Here is an 11,658-nt window from a genome sequence, read left to right as displayed (position 1 = left end):
AATTTTGTGTGTTGTATTGTACACTTGACTTATCTGCTATAGTGACCAATTACTTTACAGATTAAGATTTTATGTAAAACATAAGCTGATTTTTTATAAAATGTGATGCATTGCAGGCTACATTATTGATTAAACTACCCGACAGTGTATGAAATAGTTAAAACAGCTCCACCTCGACCATGTTTCTAATTTAATATCAGTAATGATAATCAAATGATGTAGCATATCATATTACATCCTTTATGACAACACTGACAGGAGCCAATTCAGCAGAATGAATACTTTTAATTTTGAGACTTAGTTCTGTCTAATTGTACGGTTACTTTTAAAGTAGACTATTTAAATGCAGGATTTGAATATTTTTATATTTCATATTGTAAGTAAAGTAATACATGTAAATGTAGAGCTGATTTAGAGCGTTAGCCTACAGTGAGGGTTTTTAATTGTTTTGTATTTTGTATGGAACCTTTACTGCTATTTCTAAGACACCTTGATGGACTGTAGACATTGTGCTCACCCAATAACGTAGGCTATTTGGTATTTGTAGCCGAGGCTATATAATACGGTAGCCTATATGACACACCGTTTATAATAATCCCAGCCGGTAGACTGTTGTTGTCTAATTGTCTGCGGTATCATTGCAGTTTTTTTTTATAATATTCCAACGGCAACAAGCTCAAGTTTTTTTATGCGCATCACTTCTGCTGCAGGACCGATCTATCGTAAAGCTTTATCATTTCAAAGAATTGTTTTCGTCTCCGTCCTATATGAGTTTCCACGTGTGCGGGTGTTTGTGACACTTTAGACTGACGCCGGCAGGGTTTCCCCCGGTGTGTGTTACTGGAGACCGGCCGCTGTGCGCGCTGATAAGCTTCGCAGGAGAGAGAGAGAGATAGAGAGAGAGAGAGAGAGAGAGAGAGAGAGAGAGAGAGAGAGAGAGAGAGAGAGAGAGAGAGAGAGAGAGAGAGAGAGCGGCAGCAGGTGCGTCCTCCTCAGCATCCCCGGCTCCGTGTCTCCGCCCTCCCGCTGCTCGCTATAGGCTCTGGAGGATTTAAGCGGGCCCGCCGTAATGATGAGGGCTTTCTGAGACTGATTGATTTCAAAACTTGACGGGTTTCGAGTTTCACAGGTAAGAGCAGCTCAGCACGCCATTAGCACACTAAAAAACTAGAGCACATTAAAAGCCACGTTAGCCTGCGTGGGTGCTGCGGGGTTAGCGAGTTTTAGCCCTATACTGAACGTGGATAGACTCATCCCTCTCTCTGCTAAACTTGCACTACTTTCAAAACACATAATCAGCAGCACACTACGGCGCACTGATACAGGGGCTAAGTGGAGTTGTGGTGTGCGTGTGTGTTTGGACAGAGATGAACGCAGAGGTGGATTACGGAGGCTCCGGGAGCAGCGGGAACGGGAAGCTGCGCCAGTGGCTAATCGAGCAGGTGGACTCCGGCAAATATCCCGGGCTGGTGTGGGAGAACGACGAGAAGAACATCTTCAGGATACCGTGGAAACACGCCGGGAAACAGGACTACAACCGCGATGAGGATGCCGCGCTTTTCAAGGTAAGAGACTCGCACCCTCCGCTGTTTAATCCAGGCAGAATGAAAAATGACTTTCAGAATAAAAGTAGAAAAACTGGTGTGCAAACTTTTTATATATATATATATATATATATATATATATATATATATATATATATATATATATATATATATATATATATATATATAGCATACAGTCTAAGATACAAACTGACAAAACCCATCGTTCAAAGTGATATAAAGGGAGACTGATTATTTCTCTCATTTCTCTCTTAGGCTACAGTAGATTTTTTAATCGTACCTAATGGTGCTTTTCACAAAGTATTTGAGGCTTAATCACTTAGGGTAATCAAAGGAACATTAACCAGTTTGTCTTGCACATTTCATGTTTTTAATATTTAATGTAAAGCACGCCTTTGTGTATGAAATGTGCAATAAATATAAAAAAGGGCTGCATCGATTCTGTTCATGATCGATTAGTCTGCTGACTACTTTGTTGATTGTTATTTGGTCTAATAAATGTCAGAAAATAGTTGAAAACAAGTGTTCGACACAGGTTTCCAGGGACAAATGGGACTTCTTTAAAATGCTTGTTGTGTCTGAACAATAAATCTAAATCTAAATCTAATCAATTTACTGTTAGGAATGAAAAACAGGACATATCAAAAACATTTAAGAAGTTGAGCATTGTTGCTGATTCATTTTCTGTTGATGTACCAATCAGTTAATCGACATATCCTAATTGTTTTAGCTCTCTATTCACTTTCCCCACATGCTGGAGACAGTGTGGTAGCCTACTTGTCTCATCCTCTCAGGCTAAACTTTGGTAAAGTTTTTTTTTGAAGTTTTTCCGGTTGTTGGTCTGCAGGCCTGGGCGCTGTTTAAAGGCAAGTTTCGGGAGGGGATCGACAAGGCGGACCCGCCGACCTGGAAGACTCGCCTCCGCTGCGCCCTCAACAAGAGCAATGACTTCGAGGAGCTGGTGGAGAGGAGCCAACTGGACATCTCAGACCCGTACAAAGTGTACCGCGTCATCCCTGAGGGCGCCAAGAAAAGTCAGTCCCAAATCATATATCACACATATCACTCTTGAATTGACGGCCCCCACTTCATTCTTCCATCCTCTCAAAAGAATCTGTCTGGCTATCATTAAACTAGTCTGGACCCAGCTTCTTATGTGCTTACCTATTCCGTTTAGGATTGACCCATCTACAAATAATCTTAGGCTGAATGGAACCTGGGTCCCTGCAATCCGACATAGGTTGAAATTTGTGTGTTTAAGGTATTATGGTTGTTAGATGTTGTTATGCTAAACGGGTTATAATGACACAAAGTTGGAAATTTTCTGCCATGACTGATAAAGGTCACTGACTCCTCAGTGCAGTAATACACTTTTGAAGAGTCACAAAGCCAAACCACTAGAGAAGGTCATGCTGCTTGATGTCAACAGCTGTGGACTTTTTCTGTGCAGACTTCTGTACGTGTTAAGATTGTTTTTTCTTCCTTCTGTCTTGCGTTTAGGACCCCGACAGGACGACAGTCCTCTGAGTCCAATGAGCTATCAAGTGCACTCCCCATATCCTGCACTGCAGACTCAGGTGATTTGCATACACACGGAAATGAGTGTGCTTGAGAGAGAGAGAGAGAGAGAGAGAGAGAGAGAGAGAGAGAGAGAGAGAGAGAGAGGTTGGATGCTTAACAGAAACAGTGGATGAGAAAGCATACCGTGCATGCTTGAATGACCTCGGATGCACCAGATGCCAGGTCACAGGTTTTATGAGTTGCATCACAAAGTCTTACTGACGCTGACTTCAAGTGCTTTTGGAAATGCTGAAATTATCACAAAATCCTCACACGGGACGAGGACAGTGTCCAATTTGTCTGCGTTGTCCAAGTTCCAATGATGTGACATTTTATTTGGCGCAAATCATGTAAAAACCATGTCAATAACAGGTGTTGTTCATTTGTTAGACAGTATGTCATGTATGTTTGTGCCTAACGAGGAATTTAGAAATACTTTGAGTTTCCAGCTTGATGCCACTATCCAAATTTCTTGACTAGACACCAAAAAAGTAAAATATTTATACATTTAACTGTTAAATCATATTTTTTTGTACATCACCTTACAGTATTACACAGTGTCCAGAGTTTTAATTCTGGTAGACAAATAATAAATTCCTTTATTCAACTCAACTATTTGTCTTAAAGTAGTCTAACGATAATGAAAAAAGGATGCCGTGTATAATTGTGGAATGCAAACTACTAACTTTACTAGTAATCACTAACAAAAACTAAGTACTAATAATGTAAATATACTGTATATGAAATAGGTTTGAAAATGCATTATTATTCCCTTAATCCTCTTTGAGAAAAGGATTTTCCATGGCAGCACAAAGACTCAAAACAAAATCAATGACAGAAGTTACATTGTCATAATTACCATTTAAATTTGGAAGCTGGAGCGTGCATGTGTCCAGTAAAGTCGGATTATGTTAACTTTATTATTATGTAAACTTGATTGTTTGTGTGTCTGTCTGTAGATGCCACAGTACGTGCCCACACCAGAGTGTGGCTGGAGAGATTACTGTCAGGAACCGGCCGCCCTGCCTGAGCTGCCCTACACTCAGTGTCCCTGTCCCCCCCGCAGCCTGCCATGGCAGGGCCCGTCCATGGAGAATGGTACGGTACTCAGTATGCAGAATACATTGGAGGGCTCCTGGGATGCCATGGACTGGGGATAGACGTCTGCAATGTGCTTACGGCGTTAACATATATACATAATATGTTTATTTGGTTTACAGTTTGTTGTTTATTTTGTTGTTATTTTATTGTATAGAATTTTATGGCTATTATTTCATCTTGTCTTAAATTTTGTATAGGGAGGGGGTGATGGCAAAGGGGCTCAGATGGGGAGGTGATGTGTCCATGTTGTGACGTGTATGTTTTGTGTTAAAAAAAAGATATAAAAAATTGTAATCATAAAATATAAGCATTAGCATCCTAGGCAGTGCCTTTTCTATGCGTGTGTTGAGACTGTCTGCCCCTCTGTGTGTGCAGGATACCAGCTCCGAGCCTCTATTTACTCGTACGGTCCTGCTGACAGCCAGCCCTCGCCTTTCTCGCTGGACGCCAGCATCAGATCAGCGGAGGCGCTCTCAGGTAAACACTTCCATTTCACCTTTTTTTCTCTCTGCACGCTATAAAATCAGAAGGAAGGGAGGGAGGAAGGAAGGGAGGGAGGGAGGGAGGGAGGGTACTGTTGGTCCAGTGATGTCCTCAGCTGAGCTTCAGATGCGGTTTCGTCGTGGCTGCAGCTCTTGTTCGGCCTCAGAATCCTTTAAACAAAACCATAAATTAGGACCAAACAGTGAAAACATCTTTACATAATACCTGCCTGGAAATATAACATGCAACATGCAAGTCTATATGTACAAGACTCTGCTTTGTTTATGACCATATATATTACGTAGCTAAAGATACAGACACCTGTTTGTTTAACTTTTAATCTACAGTATGTAGCCTAATTGTAGCCTACATCCACTCAGACATCTATAAAACGGCTAACGCAAAACTGCAGAAAGGATTTGGATAACTCTGCTATGATATTGGGAAGATTAATCCAACTGCACAATGTTTTGCTAAGCTTAACAAATATAATAATTGCCCTGATGAGGGCGCTATAATTGAAGTTTAAACCCACATAGGCTGGCGTTTCGATACCTGCACATCACCAGTGCCTGGGACTTGTAATGGCTGTGTATCTGTCAGTTAGATTTTGTTATGTACTGCCCCCTTACCTAGTGGCCACGGAACTTATTTACTGCCCCCTAGTGACACGAAATGAATGAATGCAGCTTTAATGAAACTCTGAGGGATCGCAGTGTTTTGACATTAAGAAAATACAATAAGTCTGATGGAGGCACTAGCTTAGCCTGACCAGCCAGACCCACATCCAGATGTTGGGTCTGGGAACTCACCATTGACAGGACTCAATCCAAGGGGTAGGAATAAACGGTTACAACCGCTACAGCGCTACAACCAGGCAGAGCAACGAAGAAGTTAGCGAAGCTAGATGATAGATTAAACTTTTGCCGTATCCGGTCGGCAAAACTCCGAACACATCTTCCTTTTTTAAGAATGATTTCTGTGCCGTTCTTTGTTCTTTTCTCAAAGAAAAGCTTAACTCCAAGTCTTCCAGAAGACCGCTGTTCACCAGCAGCAGCAGCCATAAGCCCCGCCCACCGACTCTATACACGATGTGATTGGCCTGACCAGAGTTTGGTTTTTCCAGCTCGCAAGTCAACAGTGAGTGCCTAGACCCCCCTGGCTGCAAATTAAATTTACTGCCACTAGGATGCGTCCACATTTCTAGGCTAGCTTCAATTTAAGATCTAAGATTTTTTTTGTGATACTTCAGACATAGCTGACCTACTTTTTATGACATTTGAAGGGATGACATATTTTTTAGAAAGTGCTTCAAAACACTGAGTGGAGTGATGGTGGCACTATAATAAAAGTTTAACATTTCACAGTTTGAAGTCGGACACAGATCTTGCAACACAGATCAAGATCAGAGAGTCCAAGTACTAACACGATGGCTCCACCCAGCTGACGCCATGTGTTTGTTCACTTCACCGTTTACCTGTCTCCCAGAGAACTACAAACCTTAGCAGCGGCGTATGGGGCAACACAATAATTTAGTTTGGTAGATACTAAAGTCGTTACATAAAATAGAGAAACTTGAAACAGTTATCAACACTTTTGTTAAGTAATTTTCTGCGAGCTGATTAATCCATTATTCCCTTCATCTTAAATATATTCATTTTCAGCCAAGCATACAGTAGCTGACGGTTACTCTGTGATTCAATTCAAATTCATTTAAAGTCTTGACCCTGATTGGCGGATGTAACGTGCACAAACATCAGTGTCTGACATATGTGACGTTGCAGATAAGTTCACTAAGACAACACACTGCTCCCCTCCGTTCAACACTACACTGAGAAGGGGGAACTCAGTCTTGCGTTGCCAGACCTACAGTATCTCCGCAGCGCTGTAAGGTCTGGCTACACTACACATACGTTCTGGGATAGGAGAAAAAAAACGCTCTGGGTTGTTGTTGTGCATTTCTTTAAACCAACCGCAATCGCCTTGGGCGTCGCTAAGCTCCGGACGCGGCGGCGGTGACTCTGCTAAATAGTCTCGGGGAAGGAACTCGTGTTGGTGGAACATTTGCGCCCAGCAAAAGAAAACGCCACAATGTTAAATGAAGTTAACTGTTCACACAATACTGTGACGTGAGCTATTTCAATTAGCTGGACACATGGTTCAACCTCATTTGCTCTTACCAGTGTATTGCCGTGCACTTCGTCCACAGCAATCCCACATATCGGTCCCAAGACGTCCCAGTTAGAGAGGAAATGCCAGGAACATATTCTTTGTAAATCTCTACAATCATTGCCCCGAAAAGAACCAAGCAGGCCTGCCTTGTTTCACGATCCAAATTTTCTTTAAAACCTGAAATTTTTTAGCATGTAGCTCGCCGGCTCGAAGTGTGTTGTTGAGGAGAACGGAGTTAGACAAAGGCAACACACAGAGAGAGCGGAAAGCGAGGGACATCCGGCGCCGTTGATCCAGACTAACGTGAACTCTACCTGTGTCCTCTTCTCCTCCTATCAGACTTCCGCCTGCATGTGTCTGTGTATTTCCGGGAAACTCTTGTGAGGGAGGTGACCACCTCCAGTCTGGAGGGCTGCCACATCACCCCAGAAGAGAAGCACTACCTGCCGCCCGGAGGTCCCGAGGTGATCCCCCTGCCTGTGGACAGTCTCTCGGCCCACAGGATGGCAGAGGAGTGTCCCCCGAGTCCCCCGTCCAGCCTGGAGAGGGGAGTGTTACTGTGGATGGGCCAAGACGGACTGTACGCTCGGCGGCTGTGTCAGAGCCGAGTGTACTGGCAGGGAGGACTGCCCCAGTACGGGGACAAGCTCAACAAACTGGAGAGGGAGGTCACCTGTAAACTCCTCCACACACAGGACTACCTGACAGGTGAGACAGCAGAAAAGGGCTGCAGCTAATTTCCTAATCATTGAATCTGGAGATTTGTATTTGATTGTCTATGATCGATAAGTCTACGAAGTATCAAAACGTGGTGGCAAATGCCACCGAAGTGGCATTGTCAACTCAACAGTCCACATCCAAAGATATTCAGTTCACATTTAACGACAAAAAATAGGAAATATTCACCTTTTAAGAAGCTGGAACCAGCAAACGTTTGGCATATTGGTTTTATAAATGATGAACAATTGATTATCATAAATGTTTGTCGATTAGTTATTGAAACTGAAAGCATGTTGGACAACTCCTCTTTCTCCTCTTTGAGAGCTCTGGAAACGCCTCCAAAAAAGTGGAGTGTGTTGTTAATCAACCTTCTGAGTTATTCAAAGTGTACTCTGTGACTCCTATGTAATGGTATAAGAGTACTTAAGAGGCAAACACTGGGGCTAAGGATACACTTAACAGTCAGCAGTGCAGATTTGAATTCTTTAAAAATGAAGTTTGTGTTTCTCTGAACCGACTTTGAGAAAAACTACAGCTCATTTACTGTAAGTCACTTAAGACAAAAGCTATCTCAGAACAAAACTTAAACCCCCAAAAAAGTCCAAATCCCTGTGTCAACCATAACAACCGTGGTAGACCAACTCTTTTAAGTAGTACTTCATGATGAGGGAGCAGTCACATCATCCCCGCCCACATGCTAAGCCAGCCCCAGCTGTGTAAAAAGCCTGACAGCTAATTGTATTTGCATACATGGTGTGACCAGGACTTTCCATTTGAATCACCCCAAATGTCATGTCACTTCAAGTGAAATTCTCCTGAATTCGTTTGAATTTGTTCAAATGTGTTTTAGATATTAATAGCGGAAAAAAAATGATCTGACCTCATCTCTTTCCATACTATCAGAGATCCAGAGCTGTGGGCTCCACGGTCGGCCGCTGCCTCGCTTCCAGGTCGTGCTTCATTTTGGAGACGAGTGTCTGGACCCGCAGAGACAGAGACGGACCCTCACAGTCCAGGTGACTGCCCATATTGTAGTACCAGCTGCTGCGCTCATATAGAGCTGTAACGACTCCAAAAGTTGCCGTGCAATTAATTGTCTCGGAAATAATTGCGATTAACCATATAATTGTCTCTTTCGGTCAAACTTCTAAATATTTATTTATGTATTACTTTTTAAAACAAATGTAAAGTTTTGAATGAATCCCCGAATACATCTTTTGGTTATATATGACTGTTATGTGATCCATGTAATGGAATAACACAAAGTAAACAACGCCTCTTATCCTAAAACATTTTCTGACTGTACCCCCCCTTTTCAAAAAGGGTCTACTGCCAACAACTAACAATTGTAATAATAACAAAAAAATATAGTCCGACGAATAATAACTTATAAAATTACAATTTGGCAAATCTAAAGAAAATCAACAATTACCAGTTATACGCCTTAGCTAATGTTAGCAATTAATTGCGGTTAGACAAAGAAATTGTCAATTAGACAATAATTGTTACAGGCCTAAATACATAATCTATTAAAAATATATTTGACTCATTTTTGTTGCAATGAACGTGTATTGGGTTAAGTGCCAACAACTAGCATAGCTTTAGCTCAACAGTCCTACCAATAATTACTTATATAATTACTATTTGGCATATCTAAACAAACTCAACAATTACCATCAACAGTCCTACCCCTTAAGACCTTAGCTAATGTGAGCAATTAATTGCAGTTAAACAAAGAAACCGCGATAATGTTAATGTAATAACTGTTACAGGCCTAACACTCATATTAAAGTAATGTTTGATTAGCCATGACTCACATCTCCACATTGCACTTCCATGCACCTATAGATTACTTTTAGTTTTGTCATTTTGCACTTTTAAAATGAGATTTGAGGATTTGAAAGTCTGTAAGAACTTCTTCATAGTCAAAGTGTTTCAAAACTTTAAATTCAGTTTCTGAACGAGTCTTGCAGAGATTCAGCACTAACTCGGTTCCAGCCCTCTGGATCACAGCCCACATCTGAACTTTTTTTCTTTCTAGTGATTTAAAGTGAAAATGAAGAAGCAATTCAGTCTAATTACCAGCCTTATTTTACCTTTGGAAGAATTAAACAGACTTTCTGAAGATCTGACAAACCCAAAAAGTGGAGGTTCAACCAATGGTGCTCCAGCCTTTCTTGGCAGTTAGTGTTAAGTGTTACAGCCTGATAATCGGCCTGAATAGAAAGTGTATTTTCACTCCATTGTTTAGTCTAAAATCGTGGTAACGTTTGCTGATTTCTGTTTGGGAGGAATTAGTCAATCAACAGTGAAAATTGCAAACATTCAAAAGTTTCTCTATTAAGATAATTCGCTGCTTTTCTTTGCAGCAAGCTGCTATTTTAAAGCTTTAGTGCGTAACTTTTTGATAGCTTAACCAACGGAAAAAGTGAGGGACATCCGGCGCAGATGTAACTTTTTCAAAACTTACTTTTTAGGTTTTCAAATATGAGTTTTTGATATTTTTTTTTTATACTGATCTGAGCTCATAGAAGTGACAGTTGGAAGCCCTTCACTGACCTACGTGGCCTTCCTGTGTTTCAGGTGGAGCCGCTGTTTGCCAGGCAGCTCCAGTACTACGCCCAGCAGATGGGCAGCCACTACTACCGTAGCTACGAGCACCCGGGGGTCACGGAGCACATAAACACCTCTGAGGACTACCAGAGGACCATCACACACCACCACAGCAGCAGCCTGCAGGAGTGATCTCAGTAGGTTCAAGTGACTGTTGAAAACTTCAAGATGCAGCAGTGACTTTTGACCCAAGAGACCGGAAAACTCAGAGACAGGAGGACAATGTATTATACATAAAAGTGAAGGACATTTAGTGACAGTATGCAGTTTGCCCTGTAGGGCTGTGTGTGTGTGTGTGTGTGTGTGTGTGTGTGTGTGTGTGTGTGTGTGTGTGTGTGTAGCGGGAACAAAAGTTGCAGTGTTATTTTATTCTCTCCTTACTATATTTTTATGACAACAAGAATATTTTTCCATTTCATACCGACTATGCAAAGAAAACTGACAGCTTAGGTGATTGTACTGTAGAAAACTGTGTGGTGAATTTTAGTGCCTGAAAGTGCTCATATTATGCTTTTTGACTTTTTCCCTTTCCTTTATTGTGTTTTTTTGTGCACGTTATAAGTTTACAAAGTGAAAAAGCCCAAAGTCCACCCCAAAGGGACTTAGCAACAATCTCCAACAGAAAACACTGTTCACAAACTGCTCCAAACAGCTCTATTGTAGTCCAGCCTTTACTTCAGAGACAAACGTGGTCACTTTGTAACACACGTCATAATGCTCGCCTAGCTGGTAGCGTGGCACGCACTCATACTCTGCTTCTGACTGGCTAGTAGTCCTTACCTAGGTACTGTGCATGTGCGACTCTCAACAAAGATGGTACAGAAGTGAGATGCCTCACTCTGTAGCTAAAACAGAGAGCTCAACACACAGGGTGAAAAGAGGAGCTACAGCAATGTGCAGTACAACAAAAATATTTTGTTTTTTGAAAATGAAACCATGTAAACCTATTCTGATATAACCTCCAAATACAATTATGAACCTGAAAATATGAGCACAATATGAGCACTTTAAGGTGATTGTTAGACATACCAGTCTCAAGGCTGTACAGTAAACATGAAGCTGGAGCCAACTGACTAACTGATTGTTAGACATAACAGTCTCAAGGCTGTACAGTAAACATGAAGCTGGAGCCTACGTGCAGTTAGCTTAGCACAACAGACTGGAAACGGGGAAACTGCTAGCCTGGCTTTGTCCAAAGTTGACAAAATCCACCCACCAGCACGACTAAAGCTCACAATTTAACACAAAACGGAAGTGTAAAAACATCAGATTCACCATTTTATAGGAGCCATAAGCCTTACTGTCATTTTCACACTGTTTTAATTCATACAAAAATCTAACAATATATAATGTGTTTAAAAGGTGCTGGGAGGCAGATATTTTACCTCTGGAATGAGCCAGGCTAGCTGTTTGCAGTCGTTATGCTAAGCTAAGCTTAGCTTCA

The 11,658-nt window shown here is 41.6% G+C and overlaps 1 protein-coding gene across 1 annotated transcript; it reads left to right on the top strand.

Moving 5' to 3' along the window:
* The first annotated feature begins 1,044 nt into the window (after positions 1–1,044).
* Positions 1,045–10,760, top strand: LOC114561457 (interferon regulatory factor 4). The gene is made up of 9 exons (XM_028587487.1): positions 1,045–1,129; positions 1,366–1,565; positions 2,413–2,599; positions 3,066–3,142; positions 4,085–4,223; positions 4,602–4,703; positions 7,221–7,589; positions 8,505–8,617; positions 10,185–10,760. The coding sequence occupies exons 2-9, from the start codon at positions 1,368–1,370 to the stop codon at positions 10,344–10,346; spliced, it is 1,347 nt and encodes a 448-aa protein (XP_028443288.1). The 5' UTR covers positions 1,045–1,129; positions 1,366–1,367; the 3' UTR covers positions 10,347–10,760.
* The last annotated feature ends 898 nt before the right edge of the window (positions 10,761–11,658 follow it).

This window comes from Perca flavescens, chromosome 9 (assembly GCF_004354835.1).
Source record: "Perca flavescens isolate YP-PL-M2 chromosome 9, PFLA_1.0, whole genome shotgun sequence".
NCBI classification, from domain to species: domain Eukaryota; kingdom Metazoa; phylum Chordata; class Actinopteri; order Perciformes; family Percidae; genus Perca; species Perca flavescens.
The sequence above is the reverse complement of the archived record's forward strand: the minus strand, read 5'-3'. Positions and strand labels throughout refer to the sequence as shown.

Coding starts and splice junctions, on each gene's coding strand:
- LOC114561457 (XM_028587487.1), top strand. CDS start 1,368: ATGAACGCAGAGGTGGATTACGGAGGCTCCGGGAGCAGCGGGAACGGG. Junction 2,600..3,065: donor CCCTGAGGGCGCCAAGAAAA/GTCAGTCCCAAA, acceptor TCTTGCGTTTAG/GACCCCGACAGGACGACAGT. Junction 4,224..4,601: donor GGGCCCGTCCATGGAGAATG/GTACGGTACTCA, acceptor CTGTGTGTGCAG/GATACCAGCTCCGAGCCTCT.